Genomic DNA, 27,047 nt, shown 5'->3' with positions numbered 1-27,047 from the left:
AACGAAAAAATAATGTTGCAGTTATGCTAAATGTAAATATTAGACCATGTAATTTTAAAATCTGTGTTTTTCTCAACACATGACAAAATAGTGAACTTAGAAAATATACACAAATTGTGAAATTGCACCTCTTTAAAATGCAGCTCAATTAAACCTAGCTCCAAGAATAATTTTCACCGACAGTTCTGAGATAAGCTGCATGTTATTCTTGGATGCGGTTGTAGGACCAGCTTTAAAATCGCATGACAAAAATATCATACATATTAAAAAAAACTGTATCACCAACGTAGCCTGGACAACATTTGCTAGTTAGATGAAGTCAGCTATCTCATCTTAGCATATTTATATGCATATTTATAATTATACGGTTCTTGGAGTGAGTGCATACACTCATGAAGTTTAGTAACTTCAGGTCACTGCAACAAGCCCAGGTACAGTTTACCGACGGATGGGTGCAGGACCTTGAAATGCACCGTGTAGAACGAAAGACCATCGTACGTATCATAAGTTTACCAGTCTCACAAATTGTCGTCATAAATACACATTCCTTAACCGTTTATTAATAGGACCTTTGAGCTCAACGGTAATTAATTAGTAGTGGAAATAATTTCTGGTAGCGTTACAGAAATGTAGCAGTGACAACAATATTGTATGCTGTAATCACCGCGCGGATAGGAGGCGGCTGGCTTGACCGCGGCTCACAAATGACGGCTCACTTTACCGCAGTCTGTAATCGCACTGAGCAATTAGTGATACAAAAAACCTGTTTTATCCTGTGAATAAAAGTATGTGTTTTTGTCAGTGTACCATAATAACAGAAGCGAAACGCAATATTGTGTCAGGACAATTCACTATTTATGCACAATAAATAAAGGAGCATAGCGCGACAATTTCTGTTCAGCGCCAGACTTGCTTGTAACCTATATCACCAATTATGTTATGAAAATGACGTATTAACTACTAAAAAACACTGACCTTCGTGTAAATGCTTGGAGCAGACTAACCTGTGAGCTGGAGTGTTCTGGGACGTTATATTTGGTCTTAGAATGGCTGCAATCCAGGCCATCCGTCGCGTCTTTGTTACTTCGGAAACATGGCTTGAACAATTTCTCTTCAACGACGTAATCCGATAACAACCGATCTCTTTACCCGTCGGCTTCCCGTGGCTGTCATGCGACCGGCTATTGCAGTTAATAATACAACGGCTTCTTGACATTTTTGTGTTTCTTTTTATCGCTGTATAACTGATTTTAATTGAAAGCCTGCGTGCGCTAGTACCGCTTGCCACGAGTTCCCAGAATCCTTTGCGGTTCTACCCGTGAATGACCTCACATTTTCAATCTCTATATAATATGCATGTTAAATTTTATATTTGGGGTAAAATATCAAGTCTTTTCAAGTAAACCGGTTCAAGTCCAATTCAAGTCCCAAGTCATTGGTGTAAAAGTCCAAGTCAAGTCACAAGTCTTAGAACATTTTTTCAAGTCAAGTCTAAAGTCATAAAATTAATGACTCGAGTCTGACTCGAGTCCAAGTCATGTGACTCGAGTCCACACCTCTGGATTTGACCCTCCAACATTTGGATTCTGTTCTATTGCAGATGCAGCAAAGCAGCAGAAACAAACACGGGGCATGGTTACAGGAACTGAAAATGCAGTTATTTATATAGAAAACTGGAAAAAATACTATTCAAATAAATCATATTTTGTGAAATGTATTTGCATGGGTTTGATACCATTAACATATATTATGTATATAATTCAATGTAATATATTTTCCTGTTGCAAATAATCTTAGACTTTGAAAATAAACCATTCAAAGCTGTTTAAGACAATAAAAGCTTGTCTTAATAGAGTATAAGTGTTTGCTTGGATATAAACTAAACTGCCTTAAATTTAAATTACTGTTAAATCTGATAACGGGCATCATAGAGAAAGCAACACAAAAGTCAGCTTTTTATATTACATCCTAAGTTGTGACCCATTTATCCCATTCTAAATTAAAAACATGCATTATGTACATTATAAATACTATTTATAATTAAAAGAATATTCACAAGATGGCATTTTTCTAACTGAACATAGACATAGTAGAGCAGCATACGCAGAGGGTAAAATGGGCAATATTAACAGCAACCCCAGGAGCTCAACCACTAAAAGAATATTTCAATAAATTAAAGACAAAGTAAGTCAGTCCACTTTTTTTCTCTCTCTGTGATCATCCTCTTAATGTAAAGCTAGCACAGATTCAAACACCTCCCCCTGCTGGATGGAAAGATGCAGTGCTGTCAGATATAAAGAAAGGCTTCAGGTGGTCCTACTGCCCAGACGCCTTGGCTGCTCTCTGCTGCTCCAACATGGCTCTGAGTGCAGGAGACATCATGGTGGGGGACATGGCTGGAGTGAAAGGTCGTAAAGGGTACTGGGCATTTTTGCCAGGGACATAAACGCACTGAAAGAATCTCTGCCCTGTGAAGACAAGATGAGATGCAAAGAGGTTGCTTACAATAAGATCTGTGGATAGATTTGTACTGTGCAATTATACGATTACATGGTGTGTTCAAACCACACATAAAGCAAAGTTTCCAGACCAGAAATAGAGGCCAAGCTGGCATCACTGTTCGTGGGCACTATATGATTTAAGTTCACTCTTATATAGGGACAGAACCAAAAAAAGACTAACTGGTAAACTCCCAAAATCTGTTTTTGTTTAAGAGGAAGCAGTTCTGGCGTTAGCGCTAAGGCGTTAACATTTCTGGGTTACAAAATGGTCCAAAAAACCCACTGATGTGATGCACAAGTTCACTTCACAGTGGGTTTGAACACAGCCTTAGCCGCCTTGATTAGAAACACCCACACCCACCTATATCCTTCTCCATATACAAATATTAATATCGGCCACAGTCAATGAAATAAGAACCTGAATAAATTTCACCAAGTCTTACCAGGTTTCTTCTTGTCTGTAATATTTTCTTCTTTCTTGGGATCTTCTGCATGCAATAAAAATAAAACTTAATGAGAATATGAGATTGTGCTTCACACTGAGAGAGAAAGAAAACAGAGGATAAGTTTCTACATGCATGAAAAAAGAGAAAGGATAAAAGACAGGCTGGGTTTCACTCTTTAAACACAGTGATGTTCTTTTGCTTGTTTTTGCTGCTTCAGTCTCTTGTTAAAGTCAAACTAAAATTAAACTTTATTTGGAAAAGCGACCACTTGTTGCCACTTGTCATTTGCAAATAAAAATACATTTAAATGTAATTTTTCTGCAACAACCACATCACCCTGCATAATTGTTCAAACCTAATAAAAGCCACTCAGCAGGTGTTGAAATAACACGCCTCAAGAGTGGTGCTCAACAAAGAGTAGCCTTGTTGCTGCTGAGTGTTGTAAAGGGAAAGCACCTTCTCATTCTCAGGATACCAAACACTGCTGTCCACAACAAACCACTGACCTCTCCATAATCTATGGAGAGACTAGTCTGTCACCTGAATAGCCATCGATGGGCAATTGTAAAGCACCCTTTGATGTTACATGTAACTAGATATGCAGCATGTGCAGGTTTAATTTTGTGATGAGGCTTTTCATAAACCTAACCAAAAGGAGTTTAGTGACTCAAACAAAGCAAAATAAAAAAGTGACTGAAGAGTAAGTAAATCATCAACTAAAAAACAAATGTGATGGAAACCAAAGTTTATTGGCTGACGCACATCAGAGTTGCAGCTCTCTAAAAGGGGACCATTAACAGCATTTAACACCCTATAATAAGAATGAATTGCAGCAAGCTACACAGTACACACGTCTATCAACATTGTATCTAGTTCATAGTGAACCACAGAACTTGCAGACTGAAATCTCTTAGAAATCCTTGTTGGTGAAATGTCACCACTCAGAGACACAGTGCACAGAAATAAAAACATTTGGCAAAGGCAAGTCTATGAACACCAGGAAGGATATTTAACTCACATTAATTTGTTTACTCATGTTGTTGCTCTAATTGCTATTTATAAGGTTGTTTTTCTTCTTGCTTTACTGTTAGTTGATGTTTGCATTAGAGTATCATGACTTTGTTAAGTTGTATAGTTATATTTAACTTAAACGTAACAATGTGTGCGTGCATTTCCCTGCTAAATAAAATATAAGTAACTTAAATCAAATGAAATGAAATCCTCCAAAAGAGGTTGATTTCTTTTGGAATTCAGTCATGCATAAAACAAACCATACAACACAAATACTGGCTAGTATTGTCTATATAAAACGATTCTGGTTTGCTTCTTTTAAGTGAAGTAAAGAAACCAAAATCAAAGTAAACCTCTGAACTTCAGTCTGAACCAAAGAAACCAAACTACTTTTCATCACACCTGAAGAAACAGGCACTGCTGTGTCAGATGGTAGCAAAGTGTGAAGTTAAACAGGGCAGTGGGGGAGTGTTTGTAATCCACTGGATGATTCAATAGGAACAGAACACTAATAACCCAATTTAATGGGTTTTGGTTCATGGATTTAATCAATCCAGCTAAGTATAAAATTGTTGCCATATTCATCAAAGGCCATAATCTCTTTCAATAATTCAAGGCGGCTCAAAAGGCTTGTAATCTTGTACCAATCAGCTCATCTCATTAAATTCTAATCACTTGTGATCCTAATGTCATTAAAGCCATCGTCCTTTCATACTGAATTATCCATTGGAAAGATGGTGAAAATTTACAGAATACCTCAGGCCTTACAGGAAGCTGTTTTCTCATTTTCTATTGACAACAAGCATATGATACACAACATGAATGACAGAAAACAAAACGATTCATAGCACCACTGTGTTTCTTTGTAATACTTCAAAATGTTTATCCAGTAATTCAAGAAGCTTTATCAGTTCAGCTAACTTGTATACTGTAGCTTACACTGATGCTGGGAACTTAAATTTAAAGGCATTATGAGGAAAACAATTCTGAGAGTTAATTTATACATTTGTCGATTTAGCTGTTGATCAGGATTGTGTGAGTGCATGTGCTGATGTACAGACTCTTTTTGTGAAAGGACAGCTTATTCTAATTTCTATCACCCTCCTGAACATTATCATGGCTGCATAGCTCCCAACAATCTTTGCTGCCAACAATAAAATTGGCAATCTAAACTCATTCTGCCAGATATGGCAACATGTTTTAGGTATCATTGTATGAGGGAAAAAATATGCATATAGTAAAACAAGGAATTGAGATTGAAATACACTCCTGCTCCTTTTACCCAGAATTTCAAAAGTATACTGAAGAACAAAATGCGTTGATAGTAGAAAGCATTTTTCTAGTCTTTTATGTTTGTCTGCATTATTTTATTGTCACCAACCCCTGACATGTAGCCATGTCTGCCTCTTCCTTGCGAGAAGAGACAAAGCAAAATCTCTGATGCATTCAGTCAGATTGACAAGCAAGATGACAGAGAGGAGGGTGTTTACATTGCAGAAGTATTCATATTATTTTGTGCCTAGATGATGATAACTATCTGCCAGCTTTGAAAGAGCGCAGCTTCACATTCAGAACAAGCACAGCAAGGTAAGTACGGCTGATGAGGAGGACAATGGTGTCGATGCTACAGCTCCAAAACCACAATGTCTAGATTTTACCAAAAACTGTCAGTGTGAGGGAAATTAACAAGCGTGTTGCTTAATACATTGTTGATATGGACTATTGAGTTGTCCATATCAACTCAGTAGGTAGGCTAGGCCCCTCGGAACAATATGATAAACTAAAACCAAAAACGAACTCTAAAGAACTCAAAAGTCTTAATTCCCACTAATGCTGTAACATAACAGATGACTTTTTTTACTTGAAATAAAACTGGATTCTAACAAGTTAACTTTAAATGTATCCCAATACTGACTACCAAGAACTGTTACTGATGACAGATACCTTACTAGCTCAGAGGTCATATCAGTAACCAAAAGAGAACCAGGAATGTTTAAGTCTCTAATCAGCAGCACTGATAAAGCCTCTTGAATGAAGCACACTCCACTGAAATTAAACTTCTGGAAACACAAATAATTCTAATAAGTGTCAATACTCTCTATGGTGACTGGAGATTATTTACTGTGCATATAGAAAACTTTCATGCTCGAGTACTTACCAGTTTTTGATGCTTGTTTCTCTTTTTCTAAAATTTGCAAGGGGAGAAAGGAGCAGCTGAGCCTTCTGAAATATACATAGCACTCATTAGATTCACTTCTAATTCTACTCTAAAGCCATACCTTGAGTTTCTTTGACAGATTTCTTTTCAGCCTCCTCTGCTTGGCCTGTGAGAGGAGAGACAGCCCTATTACAGCCTGCCAAATAACTCTCTGTAATTGTGGTGTAAATTCAATATTCTTGCAATATTATTCCCTTCTCGGAGTAATACAGCTTGGCATGTCTCTAATTAGAACTTTATCATGCATAAAACAGCCCATTTTATTCACATAATCTGCATCTCAGAAAGGGGCGATTTTCCCTGAAAAATGCCAGCAGAGAACATGAGTATGTTTCAAACACATCTAATTTGCTGTAGATGGTTTTTACAAGGGTACAAACATATACGCTTGCACCTTCTCTTCCTGTGTTTCACTTGATCAGTTTAGCTTCTGAGAAACATGGATGGACATGAATACTAACAGTGACTGTGAACATTAGACTCTTTCAGAATGAGGCATGACTGCAGTTTAGAAATTCTTCATTTCCATCCTCTAATTAAAAGACATTTTTCAGAGGTGTTTTACTCTCGGCATGAATTCCACCATAGTTAATTTGCCTTCCAATTTATCAAAAGGGTGTACATTCAGACTGGTTATAAGACTTTGTGGTTCAAATTTAAAGAATACAACTTTTACAGAGCTGAAAGTAAAGGCAAGAAAGACAGCTTGTTAGATTTTCCTGTTTTTAACAAGGTAACAAAGATGGCTTGAAACAGCTGAGGGCTGTTTCAAGCCTGATACATACATTTGTATGTATCTCAGTGGTCTCCAGAGACTAAAAGATGAATGCTGCTGGCTTTTCAAATCCCCTGTTTTTGTGAAACCAACAGTTTTGTGAAACCAAAAGGTCAAAGCCCTAACTTTCCCACTAATTTTGGAAATCCTTCAGGGAAAGCACAAGGTAGACATATTTGTTTCTGAGAGCTGTCCAAATACAAGCAACAATCATCTCAAGACAATTACAGTATTTATTTATTCATAAACATAAACTAAAAAATGTTTTGTTTTGTTTGGGTTTTTTTTAATCAGAAAAACAAGTTTGCCCAGTTATTTATTCTGTGGCTTAATGACTGTAACTCTAATAATGATAAATAATCTAGTCTTAGCTGAATATACACAATGTGTTCTGTCATTCTGGCAGATTATGCACTAGCATTAGGACACTGGCACAGTGCAGTGCTAATATCGTACTCCAAGAAATAACAATCATATTTTAGACAGTTGTGAAGTTTACATCTGGAGATCAGAGTTGGCGGTGTAGTAAATCTGACCTGTAATGTTGAGTATTGAAAATTAATTTAAATTTGGGAGAGAGGGAGAAGGGATAGAAATGTTGCGCGGTCCCACAAGTGGGACACTTGGTCACTACTGGCATGTTAGCATACTAATGGGTTAAAAGGACTATTGTGCAGTCTCAAAGTGCTGCTAGCATGCTGTAAATAAGCTAAGCTTTAGGGAAAATTATTGCCACATTAAAATATAAACTTACTTTTCTTTGCTGCCAATAATTTTGATCTTGGCTTGGCTACAAAAACAAAAAAAAAGTAAAGAACTACAAGTTTTAGGAAAGCTAGATATTTTGGGGCCCTCATGAAAGAAACACAGACCTGGTTCAGATCTGGCAGGTTTCTCCTCGTGGGCTTCAGAGGTTACATTTGCCCTCCTGCCAATGTCAAGTCTCGGTCTCAGTCTGAGTGGCTGTGGACGTGGTTCTGGATCTGTTTGATATGAATTTGAACCGAACCAAATCATCTTAATAAACAGAAATTATAATGCAGGGGTAACTGGGCTAAAGTTGATGATTAAAAAAAAGATCTTCAACCGAGAAGAAAATCTAATTTTCGTGAACTCATGCACGGTCTGAGTTTTACCTGTCTTTGCTGTCGATGCCTTCACTTTGCTCATGATAGGTGCCGCTTTTGAGGGGAGCAGAAACAATTAGTTCCCAATCATCTTTCATGAATTATGATTGGCTTTATGCAAATTAATGAATGTCAGTGAGTGCCGTCACCTGTCTTTTCAGAGGCTGATTTCCTCTTCTGTCTTTCAGCCGCAGGCTCTAACGTAATGAGGAAAAACTCGTGATTAGCAGCCTGAATAATTTGTTTTCTCAGTCAACTATTAACTTCTACTTCACATGAAAGAGAAATGTGTTGGACTGCATTTGATTTTTTTTAAATATTACAAATTTGACGAGATCCTAACGTCTAATCATGTTTACCTTTCTTAGGAGCTGCAGCACTTTTAGTTTTATGTTTTGCAGATGGATCTATGCAAACAAATTGGAACAAAATACAACAGAATTAAATATATAATGTTTAATTTTCATCATTTATATGTCCCAATAACAACAATAAAGGATATTTTACCTGTTTTTGCCCCTGCATGAATTCTGATTTTCTCTTTTTTAGCAGCTGCCACTGAAGTAACAAACACATAAGAAGAACATTACACTTTTAAAGGCAATCAAAATGCATTAGAAAGTATAGATCCATAGATACCAGATCACCTTTCTTTGCAGTGTCTGCTTTGGTTTTGTCTTTCAAAACGGCAGCATCTAGTATTGAAAAAATACATGAATTTATGGTATCTGTATCTTGGAAAAAGGTTTAAATATATATGAATATTTATAACAAAGCACAGCTATAATTACTGTGTGTATCACTTCTAACAATGTGAAGTGTGTACCAGAGGAAACACCAAATTATCCAGCTGTATACATGAATTACCTTTCTTTGTTTTCCCTTTGGCTGCTCCTGGCTCTGAGGGGATAATTGCAGTGAAATGCCCATGCCAAGTTAATTTTCTTTAATTAATGCATTCATATAGCACACAGTGCTATTGTACATCACTGTTATGTGCTGCAGCTGTCGTTTGTTATAGTGGATATTCTAGTTAGCTGGCAAATTAAGTATTTAGTGGATGTGGAGAGCGCTACAGTACCTTTGTCTGAATCAGCAGCCTTTGTTGTTGTTTTTTTTGCTGAAAATGACAAGACATTAATTACTATCACTGATGTAATTGTGATAAACACAACTTTCCACAAGAGTTTAACTTCTTAGTTTGTACCTTTCTTTGTGGAGACAGCAATCACGTCCTCCTCAGCAGCCTCTGGTTCTTAAAGGGGAAACAGTTGTAGGTTTATTTACTTTGTAGCATAATTTGAATTATATTAAAGTTTCACAGAAAAATTTAAGATTTTCAGGATAGTGTGGGGTTTTTTTTTCAAGTGAAATGTATTTATGCTTTTATGTATTCATTTATTTATCACACCTTATTCAAATATTTACTTATCAACAACTCTGTTTAATTAGTTGCACTATATTTTTAAGCCTCATTGATTTATTTGATCAGATTTTTGTGATTTTCCTCCCAAAACCTGTGGAAGGTGAGTAGAAAAAAATCTGTATATTTAAATATTTTTAAATGAATACCTTGAAAACAAGAAAGAACAAGAAAACAAGAACAAGAAACAACCATTTCAAAAGAAGAAAGAAAATAAATAGACATATCCTTCTCACCTTGAACCGGAGCATCAGCAGGCTCAGCTTCAACAGCTGGAGACGGGACCTCAGGTTGGGCAGGAGCTTTTTCTTCTTCTTCTGCAGCTTCTGGCTGTACAGGCTGGAGTGGCTGAACTGGATCTGGTGGAGGCGGCATCACAGGCTGAAGTGGTGGCTGATATGGTTGATACTGTGCGTACAGTGGATGCATTGGTGCTGGCGGAGGCTGTTGCTGATAAATGCCCTGTGGGGCTCCGGGATGGACAGGGTGGGCGGTCAGTACAGGAGCAGAGGGAGCTGAAAACAAAAACAAATACGCCTTTAACCTTACAGCAGAAGTCATTGAGCAACGGAGATTTAACTGTGACTGCAAACAGTACCAAAAAGTGAATACCTGACATGGTAGGAGGAGGGTAAGGATTGTCTGTGACTATGTGATGAACTGCAAGATAAAAAGCCAACTTTAAGCTGGTGCACAGTAAAGTCTTTAATTCAGCCTATATGACAACATTTCAGTGCACTGTGGAGATCCTTGTGCTTACCATACCATCCAGGTGGGGACGGGCAATAAACTGGTGCAGGTCTACAAGGCCCAACTGCAAAACATCAGTGCACATTTGCATTATTCATATAATCCAAAGCAACAGTTTACTGGAATAATACACAAACAAAGTCATATTCTTATTTTTATATTTTGGTATAAATGTTCTTTTAAATCAGGAGAAAAATATGAATGTTTTATACCTTCTTGTCCAGAGTCTGTGACCTGTTCTTGCTTTTTGGTCTTTGTCTCTGTGAATAAACAAGGTCACATTAAAAAAAACAGCAGTTTTATAAATACACTAACATAATTTGCTCTGCTTTTGTAATACAGTGATCATGAATGTGACATATTTGTGGGGAAGTAATTGCTTACTTGTTTTGGAAGCCTTGGGTTTATCTACTTTCTTGGCTTTTTAGAATTGAACAAGGTACAAATATTTAAATTCATAACGTATATGTGAAAAAGTAATTCTCTCCTGATTAACATTGAGACCAGTTTATGTGTGTATTAAATCTTAGTACCTTTCAGAAAAGGAGGAAATCTTCGGATCTTTGTGATTTTCGGAGGCAGGCTGATTCTAGGAAGAGCTGATTACGACATGACTGTGTTTATTACAATATCACAATAAAGGCAAACAATAATAAGCGCATCATTTTAAAGATTAAATTCATATAAACATAAGAATCAGTGCTACCTGTCTTTTTGGGCTTTTCAGCTGTCTTTAGAGTCTTTACAGTCCTCACAGTTTCCCGATCTGAAAATGAACATAAGGGATAAAAAAAAGAAAATTGATAAATTATCTCTGAATCAAAAAGCTTAATTAAAGTTGCAACTTCATATCCAAGTGATGCAAATTATTATAATTTTACAGGGTGAGATAATATTGTTCCCTGAATTATTCCCCTGTAGAGCTTATGGGAGGTTACTGTGAAACATAATAATGACTTAAACTTTGTCTCTTGGGAGTTTTGCAGGTAACGTCAGTGAGTATATCTTAAATAGGAACTTTTTATTTGTTTTTTTTACCATTACCTTTTCTCCTTCTCACAGCAGAAACTCTCTTGGGAGCATCTGAAAATATAAACAAAGCTAAAGCTACAAACTGGAGGAGGAACACAGAGGCTTGTGAAGAGTTACGTACTTATGACACTGCATGCAGCACACAACATGATGCATATCTGCAGAATACAGGTTTATGTTCCAGCATAATCAACATTTATAAACTACAGTTTAAAAATGTTGATTAAAGTGGAAGAATCAAACAAAAATGAGTATAATGTCTACCCTTTATTAAAATGCTTTTTTTGTATTGTTTATATGACACAATGCAATAAGATGTGATATTATCATCACACCCTCCTTCTAAATAATGTATTATTTATACAGTAGAGTTGTTTTTATGCACCTGACTGTGAGGTAAGAAAAACAAAGAGACTCCAGCTCAAATCTCATATGGGATCACTTTTAAGTTTTACATTGAGTTGCATTTTTATTTTCTGTGTCACACAAGGCTTTAAAAACAAACAAACAATCCACTTGGTTGATACACAGAGACTTAAATACATGATCTAAATGTTAAACATGTTTGGGTTCCAAGTTACACCCAGTTTCTTATGAGCACCATCACATATTCTACATTCTCTCTGTTGCACCATCTTTACATTAAAATTTAACTACAGCTTGCACAAAGAACATATTTAGTTTTTATCTTGTGGAGAACAGTGATGGTGCATTATGATGCAATATGATCTATAAATCCTCAACAGAAAAAAAACAAGCGTTTCACGTGTGTTGAATATGAACATTGAAATGATATATGGGATTTTTTCTGCTTTTAAGACTAAAAAATACTAAAAAAAAAAAAAAAGTTTTGATTCTGTATGCATCTGAAACAGTTAGAAAGTTAGAAAACTCAATTTGTTTTTTTTGTCAAATTACTGAATGAATTAAAACTTGCACAAATGATCAATACAATTGCTGCTGTAGGAAAATAAAAGAAGTCTAGATACAATGTAATCGCATAAGATAAAACATGTGCTAAATGTTTTCTCACAAGGGTTTTTTTTAATCTATTGCCATATACTGTTATTAGATAATACAGTTTCCACCTCATTAAAATAACTTATTTTATATGAAATACACTTCATCATTTATTTCATTTGAAAACCTTAGGTACTTTAAAAAAACAGTACTTTAAATTCAACCACACAGTCTTTCACTGACACTGTGTTATAAGAAAAATGTACAGCAGACATTATGAAACCATCACAGACCTTTTGCCTTAGCAGTCTTAGTGGGAGACTCTTTGGTCTTTGCAGAGTGCATACAGGGACACACTGGAATCACAAAGCATAAAATTAATGTTACCCTGACAAACAAATATGACAAAGCATTTATAATTCTCCTCAGGTTCTGACCTGTGGGCTCTGTCTTTGGCGCTGTCTCCTCTGGTCCAGGAACAGGTTTGATCACATCCACCGATGCCTTCTCATCCTCATCTTCGTCTTCATCATACTCCTCTTTCTTGTCTTCTTGTTCATCTACAGATTTCTCAGGTTTAGAAATTGGCTCTTCATCTTTGCCCTCATCCTTCTCCTCTGGAGCTGCAGGCCGGGTGGTGCCTGTAAAAGCAGAAAGTGGCTCTATCATAGAATCATGTCACACAACAAGGAAAAAACGAAAGGATTTGAGGTTTTCTACTCTGTTAAGGGCAACAAAGCAATTAAAGAAATTTGAGCAGGATAGACTCTTGACTTTCAGGAACAATATGTGTGATGAAATAAAATAAGCTACAGTCAATTTAAACTTACCACCTTCTACAGAGATTCCAATGACATTTCAGTGTTTTTTATAAGCTGTAAATTGGCCTCTCAATCTGTCCACTCTTGCATATTTTTTAAGGTGGACAAGCACTGATAGTGTTGCCTGCTTAGGGCAGAAATAAATGTATAATGGTAAAACATTTAAATAAAATAGATGCTTTTTACTGCCTACAAAAGGTATACTATTAACAATATTTGTAGAGGTAATTGCAAAAGAATTTGAAAAATTAATGAACAAAACTTCTTATAAATTTACTGGCCATGTAACCTTAATTTGACACACATAGCTTTGATGCTTTTGAATCCAATTTATCTGTTTCTCTAAGTTTGACTGACCTGTAGGTGGCAGTGCGAAGTCACAGATTTCACAGTCACACCTGACATACTGCCCACTCTTTAATAAATATGTTGTTGTTGCTTATTATTTGTCTTATTTGCATCTCCTTTAATAAGATGCTACCTTTTTAAATTATTATTATTAGTGTTGCCTTCTATTCCTACTATCAGGAATACATATATTCCGGTTTCATTGCACATTAACAGGTTTTAGAAACAATATTGAACACATTTATGAATCCTTTGCACCACAACAGCTGTTTGATACAAACCTGTTTCTTTTGTTTCTGCGTCTTCAGTCTTTCCTTCATCTTCAGCCTCTTCGAGCTCATCCCCTTCTTCATGGTCTTCATCAGTCTTTGCTGCCTCCTCCTGGACAGTTAATGTTCCTGCAGCAGCAGCTATAAAAACACAGAACACAATATACTATGACAACTGTGTATTTAAAGCATGAAATATGAAAAATCACCTTTCCTGTGCTGCTTCTAGCTCATTTTTGTCCATCCTTCTTGTGTTTATAAGAACTAAATGTAAAAAATAAAGTTGTACAATACCTGCCATCAAGATTTCACTAACACCATCATCTTCTTCATCTTCATCCTCATCTTCTTCATCCTCCTCATCTAAAGAGCTTGTATCAACATCCTTATCATCAGTTGTGTCATAAGAGTCACTCAGAATTGTTTCTCCAGTGGAGTCCTCATCCGTTTCAAAGGAAATGTCATCCTCATCATCTTCATCACCTAAGACGCCGCTGTCTGTGCTCGTAAAGGGAGGAATGCCAGCTTCCTCCTCCTCTTCCTCTTTGTCATCATCAGGGATGCCCTCTTCAGTGACATCAGGTTTGTCTTGAGCATCTTTGTGTTTAAGGTCTTCAAGGATGTCTTTGTCAAAGTCCAGGTCAAGGTCATCATCTTTAAGGTCTTCTTCATCATCTTCATCATCTTCATCATCTGCAAAGTGTTCGGAGGATGCAACAGAGATGTCCTCGTCTGATTGGTCCAGCTCCTCATCATCTTCCTCCTCGACTGTGTCTTCTACAGTTTTTATGTCTTCTTCCAAGTCTTCATCTTCAGCAGGAAGTGGAGAAAGATCTTCTTCATCTTCATCTTCTTCCTCTGCCAGTTTGTGATCAATATCTTCCTCATCCTCACTACCAGCTACAATAGGAGGAAGATCCAGGTCATCGCTAGTGTCTTCTGCAATGACATCATCACTATCAGTAACACCCTCAGCTAGTCTATCATCTTCATCATCTTCTTCATCATCCTCCAGCTCGTCCTCTCCCTCTTCCTCTTCACTGGAAAGAAGTTGATCGTCACTGGTTTCATCTTCATCCTGTTCTTCTTTGTCTTTTTCATCATCTTCTTCGGGTAAAGTTACCTCTTCGTCACTGTCTGTCACCCCAACAGGAACATCGGACTCAGAATCAGGAGATACAGCCGACTCTTCATCCTCAGAAGTGGAAATGGGTTCAGGAGAAACTTCATCATCCTCCTCCTCTTCCTCATCCTCCAGTTCTTCGCCTTCCTCCTCTTCCTCATCCTCCAGTTCTTCGCCTTCCTGCTCTTCATCTCCTTTGGCCTCTTCCTCCTCCCCCTCCTCTTCTTCCTCATCCTCCAGTTCTTCGCCTTCCTCCTCTTCCTCATCCTCCAGTTCTTCGCCTTCCTGCTCTTCATCTCCTTTGGCCTCTTCCTCCTCCCCCTCCTCCTCCTCCTCCAATTCCTCCTCCTCCTCATCTACTTCTTCTTCCTCCTCATATTCCTCCTCTTCATCATATTCATCTCCATACTCCTCATCATACTCCTCCTCTTCCTCATATTCATCTCCATACTCCTCCTCCTCTTCCTCATATTCCCCTTCTTCCTCCTCCTCTTCGTCCTCCCCAGCCTCCTCTCCTTCATCTCCTTCTTCTCCCTCTGCCTCTCCCTCCCCCTTTTCATCCTCCAGAACTTCAGTCATTGGTGGTTGCTTTTGTGCTTGCATTCCTATGACTATAAAAAATTAAATGGGTTAATCAAATTAAGAGAGCAGTAAAAAGTAAAAATCCCGCAATTTCTCTTTGAATAATATTGTATTAACACAAAAATGGTAAAATTCAAGTGTCACACTTATCAGTGTGACCCATTGGGATGCTAGATTTTCACTACACATTACTATGGATTCATGATAACTATGACGTTGCTATACTGACAAAAAGTGATGATGGTTAAAATTAGTCTATTAAAATAGCAATAATAAAAGTAGAAATAATTAAAATGAGTCAATAATAATAATAATAATTTTGTAAAAGTCAGTGATATATTAATTTTGTACACAAACTATCTTAAAGCTTAAGGAACTATTGTTATTTTTTTGTATATTTTCATTAGTTTTTATTTTTTCATTTCTTTTTGTTAGAGTTTGCTTGTTTCAGTGTTATTATTTGAAATTGTTTAGGTTTAGCTGAGTTTTTATTCGTTTATTTACAATCTGCTTGTTTATGATCATTACAAAATGGTAGTTCTTGGTCAGGTGCAAAATTGAAATTCAGAATAGCTATTACAACACTTTCTCTCTATTTCTTTCACAGTACATTTGACTTGTGGGGGTTTTTTTTCGAAGGCATTTTAAAAAATTCAGTATATTTAAATATATTTTCACACTTAGTTTTAGTTTTCAGTCTGGATTTAGTTAAGCATAAACGTCAGTGACTCAATCAGGCCAGCCTGTAAGTCAAGGCACAGGGTAGGGTAAATTAGTGCACCCATGAGCGCACCTCAACGAAGTGGCTACATTGTGTTAGCTCAAATGCTCAAAGGCCAAAAAAAGCTGGAAGAGCAGCACTAAAGGCAGGCTACAAATCAGTAAGCCCCCAGCTGTGTACCCATCTCCACTGCCTCACTTAACAAGGTAACACCGGCCAAACTGCTGCTACATGAATGAATCAGACTAATTTAGCCAGTTTGTTGTGGTTAGTAACTTAATCCACGTGTGAGAGAATTTATTTCAGCAACAGAAAAGTGAATTCCTAACAGGCAGTGACCTTACTCAGTCATAGAGTTTAAGTAAGCTAAGGCTGCAGTTGTTGCTGAAAGAGAAGAATAAGTCTGTAAGAAAACGTCCGTAACCGTAAATGTAGTGCAGATAGATGGTTCACTGCCTCATATGCATGGTTTGGCACAGTTCTTTTTTTTTTTTAAAAAGGTAAAGGCATGGAGTAAAATTACACTGAAAATGGGGATTAAGGAGAACCCAATATCGGTGATGGGCGTGATAAGTATTCCATTAATCTAAATGAAGTATTTAGCAGTAAAATTGGCAACAAAGTAAAAATGAGAGTTACAGACCTTTAGTTCGTGATGGTAGAAATTCTCCTGCAGCACAGAAAAAAAATGATATATGTAATTAAAGAATTTAAAAACCAAATGTTTCACTCTTAGTACAATTAGTATACCAATTCACAGACACATTTAATGGAAATTAAGAAGCTCAGTTGTGGCAATTAGCATCAGTTGGTTGCAAGTTAGATGCAAACAATCCTACAATCAGAAGAGCTGCTTGAATCAGTGCAACTAAAAAAAGGAGAGAAGTAAGATTCTGCTTTTAGTTGACTATTATGATTTTCTTTTGTTTCCATCATTAGTCTGTTATTAGGTGTGAGAACTGAACTTATCATTATTTCATTAAGTTTCATAAGAACATTCTCAGAAATGTATTAATATTGAATACCTTCTGTTTTCTTACTTTTCACCTCCACTTCATCATCCACATCATCCAACCAACTTGAATCTTTGAGATGGTTCATAGATATAGTCAACTTGGATATAACACCATTTCAGCAAACATGATTCTGTCCCTGCTGGCATCTTTATTCAGGCATGTCTACGAATACCTTCCAACAAACTTTCTTTAAACTTAAATATTTCAGTAAACTATGTCTGTAAAATATGAAGCTTATGCAATGACGTCTGTTGTATCTTCTATTAATACAACAAATCAAAACTTCTAGAAAAAAAAATATATTTTTTTTTCAGAGACACATTAAAAAAAACTTGCAGTACATGTGTTGTTCATTGTAAAGAAACACATTAGTCAAAGCAGTAGCATGCCCCCAGAAACTGCCATTTCAGAGTTTTGATTTTTCATGCGTAATGACAGCTGAAATTACTTTTCCTGGAGGGGGTTTATGTTGGTAGAAGTCCACTTAAACCCCCCAGAGAATATATAATGCAGAGAACAACACATGTAAAGCAGCACAGTGAAAAAGAAGTCCAAAAAGCAGCAAGCAAGGCTTTTCAGTTCAAATTCTACAGCTGGATGATTTAAATGGGATATGCACTCAAAAGCAGAATTAGTACAAACCTTTTTTTCTGACTGCATATAGAGTTCCTGGAAAAGAAGAGAGAAAAGTGAAAACTAGCATATCATCAGATAAATTGCAGTCACAGAATTTGAATATGTTCATAAAGTCATGAACCTTCATCGTCGTCTGGAGCAATTAAGTTGGCAGCAAATTTCACTATTCCTGTGATTATGTTTGATGATTCATCCACAGCATCGTTTACCGCCTTCATGGGGTCTGAGCTGATCTTGCTGAGGCCTCCTGATGGAGCATGAACATGAATACAGGCACACAAACAAAAAGATGTTTTAGTTACTCGTGAAGTTTGACTGGAGTTGTTCACCTGCTTGTTTTTGTACCAAGCCCAACAATTAAGAGTTCCTCAACTCTTATTGTCACAGTTCCTCAATACAGACAAAGCTATCATTCCTCTAGAGTGAGGAAATGAGAAAGCATGATGTTCAAACTGGGATGGGGCAACAGGAGCTTAACTTGAAAGGCAGAAATCTGCATTTCAGGAGTTTTTCAATCTTCAATTACAAAGAACAGTAACCGACATTCCAGTTGAACCATAACAAAGGGCTGCAAATATAGAGCATATTGCTGTGCAAAGAGCATTTAAAAATCATATTGACTGTCTTTCATCAAGTTGGTGTTCATAGTTTTAAAAGTCAGGCTAACAGGTTATTTTTCTTTTGTTCATATTTAAATATTTTTGTTTATCTTTGTTTGAACATCTGTATGTGAATCTGACATTGAATCTGCACATTAGAACTTGTGCAATAAATTCCTTCAAACTAAATTCAATTAAACTCAAAAGACTTGAATTTTCTGACTTGTTTGCAAGCCAATTTGATGAAAGAGGAACCTGCATTCCAAGTGGAAATACCACCAAAACATTGTTCATTTTGGAATTACCTAGATGAGCCTTATCAGATTTAGTTTAACTTGAAATAAAACAGAATTTATACCAAGTAAAGCTAAAATACGCACTGGGAAAAAGGAAAAACAGAAATGCAGTGGAACACAGTTTGGTTTAAAATCCGAAGATTTCAGGAGAGCTTAAGTTTCTTACTCTGTAGACAGAGAACACTGATACTTGCAGTAAATAAATCAAGCATACCTGAATTTCAAATATTCAAAATAATTTTTGGAAACAGAAAATGTGTTACTTTTACAAATATTCTAATTTTTTTGAATAATAACAAAACAAATACCACCTAAGAAACCGAGCAGGAATTAGTCCACTTCACTTATAGAACCTCTTCTGACTACAAACTACTCTTAACATGACTGAACACCTAGAAAACAGACAGAATCAAGCATGAATGCAGTAATAGACAAAAAGCAGTCTTTAGCCTAATTTATCATCCCTCTACAGGTCCAACAAGGCTGTAAAGGACTTTCTAACATTGACAGCCAACATTACCAGTCAATGTTAGGGAGTTAGTAGCTGTTTTTATTAGTGCCCTTAGAAGAAGTGTCTGTTCTGACGATTTGGTAGCAGATATGGTGCCTTGCCTCTACGCCCTGAATCCTTAAAAACCCTCCTGGGTGGGTGACCTGGTTGGATGAAAAACACAGTGGCAATAAGTAAAGAATTTAAGTATAGTGATGAAGCAAAGGAAAACAAAGAAAGTGAAAGGAAAGGAAGGGTCGTGTAAGGTGAAGTATTTGTGTTGACATTAAGGTTATTTTAAACTAAACTAAAACAAAAAACTGAAAACGGAACAAATTAACTAAAATTAAAGTAAAGGCATTGGAGTAGAAATAAAAATTAATTTAAAAAAACTAGACAGAATTTTTTTTTTCACTGTAAAATTGTCAGTGCCACAATTTTAAGTTGAATTGAGGGTTAAAAACATAATTGATTAACAATACTGTGAATTGGGGAAATTGGTTGGGTACTACTGCTGCTACTATCCCAGATTCTTTTGCGTATGAGCGTTGGGTTAGAACACAGCTTAAATTAATAGATTTCCAAGCATTGCTTTTTAATATAGTGATGACAAAATGACCCAATGCTTGTTATTTGGTGGTGTTACTGTTACATATGAACATATGAAGAAATTAAACTAGCAAGCTTTATACCAGTTGTTCATAATTGCAGACATCTAACAGTGTGTGGTAAGTAAATGCATTCAAATAAAATCAGAGTTTAAAAAAAATGCTTCAAACAACAGAAGTATCGGAAAACTGTGAAACGACTTTATCAGCATAATCTTTTGTCCTTCCCATGGAAGCTCATTCACTCATAGCGGTATGAAGGTTCATGAGATTTTACAAATGATAAACACTGAAGGCACGTCCAACCAGATTAACAACATATTCACACACCTTGAGGTACATGTTGTTGCTATTATTAAACTAGCCTTATCTTTGGTTTAAGATGCCAAAGATCGTTTGTGTAAATATGAAATGAGCTTCATCTCACGATAAACCTTATGGCCTGTTGAACAAAAAAGTTGAACAATAAACAATAAATGCAAATATAGATTGCAATAAAAACTTTGACCTAGTGCAGATAAGGCACCCAGGTACTGTTGGGTTCCCTTTTTTTTTTTTTAATGAGGCAAGACGAATAAACTCAAAGTATAAGTTTTCAAAATTTACAGAGCAGTTGAAGGTTGAGGTTAAAACCACGTGCCAACCAGACAAAGGGCATCACACCAAAACAGTAAACACTTTTATTATGAGACACATGAACAGAACATTAACACGATCGGTTAAAAAGTTAGGGAGTAGCTGTAGTTTAGACTTGGCTTTTCCCTTATTTGGGACTTGGTCTGGCTCTTGGCTCATCTTACATCTCCTGGATTGGAGAGCTCCCTGTAATGAGAAGAACTACAACGCTGCCCTACCTGCACAAACAGACACCAGAATTTATGACCTCCAGTACTTTTCTAGACCAAGCTTGTGTTGTGTGGGTGTGCCATCATCTTTCAACACTCAACTCTATATTGGCAGCAAAACATAATGTATAATAACAGATGAAACATAAATGTATGAAAAAAATGAGGTAATTGTGGAATACAAAATAATGAGGTATATTTGCATTAAAGTTAAAAAGTAAATTCTTCACAGTATACTGGTTCTCAGGGTCATGCTTAATTATTTGTTATTAGTTATTTGGCACAGCATACTATAGGTGAACCTATGTAATGAGACATAATTTCTCTAATTTGCTCATATACTGCTTAGAAATTTCCCTCTTTATCACTCCAAAGTGAATACAGTTATTGCAGCTGCTTTGGTCAAACCAGTCCCATTTGGTTGTTCATTGATTGACTTCCTGCATTAGCAAGTTTACCCTCAAAATATCATTTTCAACTCCACAGGAAACTGAAAGGCTGCTGATACTGTACCTGAAATGGTCTTGTAGTCCATTAGATCAAACATAATGACGAACACACAAGACCAAGTAATGATAAGAGCCAGAACCAAGATCCAGGCCAGCGGGGAGCTGAAAGTAGAGTAAAAGTCATCTGTAAAAGATTTCTTCAACACCCGCAGAGGTGGTGCCCCAGCGTCTCCGTTCTTGTGATCGAGGACCATGGTTGTAGTGGTCGATGTTCGTGCTAATGAACAAAATATCAGAAACTTTGGTTAGTAAAATATGCATAGCACCTTTTTAATTTTTTTTATCCCTAATATTCTAAGAAAATTAGTAAAATCAGAAGCTATGAAAACAAAACCCATTGCTTTATTTAAATACACATTACAAAAACTCTTCACTAGGAGCTACTGTTGGTGCAGTTACAGCCTGGTTTGCCACTTATAGCAGAGGTGAGAAGTAAAAAAGTACAAATACTTTGTTACTGTACTTCAGGTTTAAACTATTTGAGGGAAATTTATTTTTCTTAGCATGTACATCTTCAAAGATCAAAGCAATGTAAGCCTATATAAAGGAAACAATGATGCACAAAACAGTCTGACTGGCTGAAATGGCATTTTTGGTGCAGATGTCTTAAAGTTTTGGTCGTGAAACTTCAGCACAAAGAGAGTAATGGCTGGGAGCCTGGTTTCTCCAGCTTCCTCCCACAGTCCCAAGCTTTTTGTTTGCAAGTATAACAAGCAATTCTAATTTGGCCAAAGGTCTGAATGTGAGATTGAATGGTTGCCTCTGTGTGTTGGCCAGCATAGAGCAAAGTGTTCATGGTTTACCTTGGCTGTCCCCTAGGAAGGTTTGATTTGCTCCAGTCCTGTACGATTCAGATATGAGTGGGACAAAAGTCATCCTGGATGTTGATACTGATGTGGAGTGGGTAATGTGTTAGAAATAAAAGAATGCCATCTTGTTTGATCTAAATTGTCAAACTACAGAATGCTGACTTTAAAAAACATCCTGAAAAACCAAAATTTTAAAAAATGATATAAATGGCCTGTATTTGTATAGCGCTTTTACTAGTCCCGCCTAGGGACCCCAAAGCGCTTTACACACCCAGTCATCCACCCTTTCACCCATTCACACACTGGTGGAGGCAAGCTACAGTCGTAGCCACAGCTGCCCTGGGGTAGACTGACAGAAGCGAGGCTGCCATATGGCGCCATCGGCCCAACACCAGTAGGTGAAGTGTCTTGCCTAAGGACACAAGGACCGAGACTGTCCGAGCCAGGGCTCGAACCCGGCAACCTTCCGATTACAAGGCGAACTCCCAACTCTTGAGCCACGGTCGCCCTAGCTGCTAGTGAAGAGTTTTTGATATGGCAGGCTAGTCCATTTTGACGAAATTTCGGTGAAGCAACACAAATCAGTACTGAGTAGACTTATGCCTAACACATGCTTCTATATGTTTCTGACAATGTCAGAGCATGCACCTAATGAGATGATGTATGTTGTCCTGGGGGATCTCTCAGATCTGAACCAGGGTATTACTGAGCTCCTAGACAGGCTGAAGTGCAACATGGTGGCATCAGATGGACTAAAACATAATGTCCCACAGGTGTTCTCTTGGATTTAGGTCAGGCAAGCATGGGGGCCAGTGCCTATGCTAGGCACTTTCTGCAGTCTTGCCACATTAGGCCGGGCGTTACTGTGCATCAGGAGAACCCATTGCATGAGCATTGAATCTAACATTGGTGATAGCTAATGGCAATCAGGGTGCTGTTGCCTGTGAAGGTCTGTTTGTCCCTTGATATCCCGACGATAACTCACTAGAGGACATTGGGCCTTCAGGCCACCCTCATAAAGTCTGTTTCACACCAGTGATCTGCTGGGTGTCATTTTGTAGCTCTGGCAGTGCTCATCCTATTTCTCTTTGTACAAAAGAGCAGATACCAGTCCTGCTGCTGGGTTAAGGACCTTCTACGACCCTGTTTAGCTCTCCTAGAGTAACTGTCTGTCTCTTGGAATCTCCTCCATGTACTTGAGACAGAGCTGGAAGACAAACCAAACTTTCTGGCAATGGCATGTATTGACATGTCATCCTGGAGGAGCTATGCAACCTCTGTAGGGTCTAGGTATCAGCTCATGTGACCAGTGGTGACACTGACCTTAGCAAAACTAGTAAAAAATTATTCCTGTTTTGGGGTTGTGTCATTGTTGCCACTTATGCACACCTGTAGGCATTTTTATTGACACCTAATCAGCTTAAACTGACCAACTGACCACCTCAATATGCCAAGAAATTGGACTGACTTGGTTCTATACTCTGAGAGTGTTCATTTAAATGTTTTGAGCACTGTATAAAATAAACTAACTAGCCTTAGTTTTTCATTATTCAGCCACAGTTAGTGTTAATGTTTAAATTCAGATTGGTCTTTCATCCTATGACAGCTGAGATAGGCTCCAGCTCCCATGTCATCCTCAAGTGGAAAGTGGAAAGAAAGTGGATGAATGATTGATGGATACTTTTAGTTTATCCTGTAAGTGAGCAGTTACCATCCATGCCCATATGGTTTATTTAGACTCACTAACCAAGTATTGTTAGTGTAGATTTCTTAATCTGGATTTTTGTGTGTTTTCATTTATGTTTTTTCTAATGTATTGCTTTGCTTGGGCTCTGCTTCATACAACAGTGCAGCATAAAGAGTTTGCTTTGTCTCATAACACCAGTCACCATCCAGTTGTTCATATGTCTGTGGGTGTATTAAGCTTAGACCACCTGTTGACTCTCTTCAGCTCAGTGTTGGCAGCTACTGTGGGATACTCTCTTACTGCTGACTCAAACAGCTTAGCAGGACTCTAAACACACATAGAGCAATTAGGTTAGAGGGAGGTGTGTGTGTGTGTGTGTTTGATTTTTACTGGTCTTTTCAAAACATGAATAACAAGTTGTGGAGCCTGTTGTGAGATGACTGTAATGACACCATTGAGTTGTTGTAGTTTAAACTGCGAGTAAATGTTCTCTAAAATGTCAATGGACGTATTTTATAGCAGTCATTTCTCTACCCAGGATTTTTCAACTCTCTCTCTGCTCACAAAGTTTTCAGTCAGCACTAAAGAGCAGCCATCAACATTATAATAGAGTTCTATTTTTAACCTATTCCATAATTGGCCATTTATATGGTTTAACCAACATTTTTCTTTATCAAGAAATCGCAAAATAGCTTACACGCACGCACGCACACACACACACACACACTCACACAACCCCGTTCAGCTATCTTATTGAGGACCTTCATTGACATAATGCTTTCCCTAGCCCCTTACCCTAACCCTAAAAATGAATGCCTAACCCTAACCCTTACCCTATACCTAACCATAACCTAATTTTAACCCTGACACTAAAATCACATTTTGAGCCTAAAAATGCCTTTAAATGCCTTCAAATTTGTGAGGACCATGTTGTGTGTCCTCACAAGTGACTGTTGGTTCTCACAAGATAGCTAGACAGGAACACACACACACACAAGTGCCTGTTCAAAGCCAGGAAAACCCCTGCCACCTGTAATATTAATAACCACTGATACAGAACCTTCAGCAATACTGCCTGTGCTATGAATGTCTACATCTTTGTTTTCAAATAATATTTGTCCTGGGTTTGTCAGTCCATCCACATGCCTAGTTGAAAGTATATGGACAATTAGTGACCACACTACAATCAAACTGGGCACTCAGAAATGGGATAGATATCTTAATAGTGCTAGATATATTTGATCACAAATTATGTAGTTTAGAGGTTGATGTAGTGTCTTGTAGCAATATTCCAAAGTTCACAGACTAATAATACAAATTACTCTGTTACAGAACTTTAACCTGCTTTATACTTTTCTCTGTAGCAATGGAAACAACTAACTGAATATGGCCTACATTAGGCCTTGATAATTTCAGAAATCTTTACAAAGTTAGAATTTTTGGTGTAAATCTGCAGTTGTAGCTGCCCAAAGTCTTCAACTGATACACAGGCTTCTGACTGGCTATACTGTAGGTGTATTGACAATAGTAATTCTTTGAGAGCCTTCCTTCTTTTTTCCAGGCTTTTATGGATAGATTTGACCATGCACTGCAGTTCACTGATGATGTGTAGTTCAGCACTGTGGTCCAAATCCAACTTATAAACAATTAATCATGAATTTGACAAGAGATCCCTGTGTACTTGTACTTCTATTTTGTCTATCTTTTATTTTCTATCTATCTTTTTAAACAGTTTCATGTATTCATTTTACCAGTCTGTGAGCTCCTATTTTAACAAAACCCTCAATGCAGACATTGTAACACGTGCAAGACAATAAAGACCATTTTTGGAATTTAGTACTGGAAATAAAAACATTAATAGCATGTGAATATGTCCTTCCCCTTTGGACTTGATATTTTCCTTGACCACTGTTTTCAAAACTCAACTCTAAATGGTGTGACCATCCATCCATGTATGATTCCTCCTTTTATGGCTGACCTGCCTCCATGCTGTGGATGACATTTCTGCCATTGCTCTCACAGGGTATCCATGACAGCTGAGCTCAGAGCAGTCATTAGGAGCTAGTGGAGCCAGAATGCAGGGAAGTGTTGTCATAACATTTCAGTAATGAGTGCACAGAACTGAACTAAACACAGCAGAGACCTTTTAACATCCGGATGGTTGAGCCTGATAAGTGTTATAAATCAGGTTAGAAATTTGATTCCAACATAACCTACAACAACATTCAGGTGTCAAATTCTCAATATTACAACAGAGAAAGCAAACAGGTTGTTTGCTTGGTTTACAGACTCTATTATTTGTAATATTTATGTGGAAAATAACAGTATACTAGTATACAAGTATACTAAACAACTGGAATTCTTTCCACCCAGTGGTTTCTAATTTTACTGAAAGTGACAGAGAGACTACTTCTCCGCTTTGCCTCACAGCCATGACATTAATTCCCCAACTATGAAGCATCTCCACAGCAAGTTCTTTGTAAACTCTTCTGACTGAAATTGAAAGAAGCATTGTTGCACCTGAGTATGTTATATTTCAATACAAATCTTTTCTTTTTTCATTTCTAAATGCTTAGCTGTTCCAGTCTTTCACACATACAGGTCTTCTTAGTCTTGTAAGAAGCACCATTCCAAAGGATTCCAAAGGGGAATGTAACTAAGCCTTTTTCCATAATTTATTTTCTTCTGAAAAAGAAAAAGAATTATAAGATAACTGGCTGTCTTGACAGAAGCATTTAAATTAGGAAATAATCTTATTATTCCTAATATCATTGGTAATAATTACACCCTAATAGCTTAGATATTAGGAATAATCTAGGCATTAAAGAGGCAAGGTACACCCTTGACAGCGTGACACTCTTTCACTTGGATAACACATCGACACAGACCCATTCATGCTCACATGGCCAGTTAAGAATCACCTATTAACTTAAAGTGGGTTCCCTCTGTGTACTCTGTCTTTGGACGGTGAGAGGAAGCCAGAGTACACAGAGGGAACCCGCAGGGGCAACATGTAAATTCTTATAATTAGGAATGAGAACATTAAAAAAAAAGTGTGGACACTAAGAAACTGAATTTTAAAGCATGAATGTTCGTTCATGATTATTGGAAGTATTAGTTTGACAAATAAATACTAAAGTTTCCTGAAGCTTTTAGCATATGTAAAAGGCTTTCATTGGCACTTGTCATGTTCATCTACATCCACTAATTAACATCATAAAATGTGACTGACTATTTGAGAAAAGCATAAGTGGACCATAAAATTATAGTTTTGTTTTTTCCAACATAATTCTTAACGTGAAGATAATCAGCTCTTTATACTGTCATTTCAGCTGTCATTTCAATAACAATAATCATCTCATTAGCATAAGTATGTGTGTGTACACCCACACAGCAGCTTTTAGCTGATTAGCTGCTTTTCTTTGTGGTTTAAGGCTGAGAGCAA

At 37.1% G+C, this 27,047-nt stretch overlaps 1 protein-coding gene across 12 annotated transcripts in view; it reads right to left on the bottom strand.

Annotated features, from left to right (window-relative positions):
* Positions 1–27,047, bottom strand: part of LOC146652682 (uncharacterized) — a 43,487-nt gene that overhangs the window by 14,243 nt on the left and 2,197 nt on the right. The window contains exons 2-34 of one of the 12 annotated variants that reach the window (XM_085383274.1): positions 21,111–21,323; positions 19,267–19,308; positions 17,881–18,006; positions 17,766–17,792; positions 17,133–17,192; positions 16,751–16,777; positions 13,976–15,415; positions 13,694–13,822; positions 12,681–12,884; positions 12,537–12,599; positions 11,296–11,334; positions 10,958–11,017; positions 10,785–10,850; positions 10,636–10,671; positions 10,464–10,511; positions 10,262–10,315; positions 10,114–10,161; positions 9,738–10,016; positions 9,286–9,333; positions 9,160–9,198; positions 8,946–8,978; positions 8,726–8,773; positions 8,586–8,636; positions 8,438–8,485; positions 8,228–8,275; positions 8,088–8,132; positions 7,824–7,934; positions 7,706–7,741; positions 6,238–6,282; positions 6,117–6,143; positions 4,715–4,747; positions 2,945–2,989; positions 2,382–2,468 (exon numbers count right to left, since the gene is read on the bottom strand). In XM_085383274.1, the coding sequence (XP_085239400.1) occupies positions 4,716–4,747; positions 6,117–6,143; positions 6,238–6,282; positions 7,706–7,741; positions 7,824–7,934; positions 8,088–8,132; positions 8,228–8,275; positions 8,438–8,485; positions 8,586–8,636; positions 8,726–8,773; positions 8,946–8,978; positions 9,160–9,198; positions 9,286–9,333; positions 9,738–10,016; positions 10,114–10,161; positions 10,262–10,315; positions 10,464–10,511; positions 10,636–10,671; positions 10,785–10,850; positions 10,958–11,017; positions 11,296–11,334; positions 12,537–12,599; positions 12,681–12,884; positions 13,694–13,822; positions 13,976–15,415; positions 16,751–16,777; positions 17,133–17,192; positions 17,766–17,792; positions 17,881–18,006; positions 19,267–19,308; positions 21,111–21,323 (3,572 nt within the window). In that variant the 3' untranslated portion in view covers positions 2,382–2,468; positions 2,945–2,989; position 4,715. Of the gene's footprint in view, positions 1–1,554; positions 2,469–2,944; positions 2,990–4,714; positions 4,748–6,116; positions 6,144–6,237; positions 6,283–7,705; positions 7,742–7,823; positions 7,935–8,087; positions 8,133–8,227; positions 8,276–8,437; positions 8,486–8,585; positions 8,637–8,725; positions 8,774–8,945; positions 8,979–9,159; positions 9,199–9,285; positions 9,334–9,737; positions 10,017–10,113; positions 10,162–10,261; positions 10,316–10,463; positions 10,512–10,635; positions 10,672–10,784; positions 10,851–10,957; positions 11,018–11,295; positions 11,335–12,536; positions 12,600–12,680; positions 12,885–13,693; positions 13,823–13,975; positions 15,416–16,750; positions 16,778–17,132; positions 17,193–17,765; positions 17,793–17,880; positions 18,007–18,965; positions 19,218–19,266; positions 19,309–21,110; positions 21,324–27,047 lie in introns of those variants that run through there. The other 11 variants (XM_085383267.1, XM_085383275.1, XM_085383270.1 and 8 more) reach the window with 11 other exon arrangements.

The sequence above is a fragment of the Rhamphochromis longiceps genome, linkage group LG15 (genome assembly GCF_057381845.1).
Source record: "Rhamphochromis longiceps isolate RC_006_pf linkage group LG15, R_longiceps_female_GT1.1, whole genome shotgun sequence".
Lineage (NCBI taxonomy): Eukaryota > Metazoa > Chordata > Actinopteri > Cichliformes > Cichlidae > Rhamphochromis > Rhamphochromis longiceps.
This window is presented reverse-complemented; position numbering and strand designations above follow the sequence as displayed.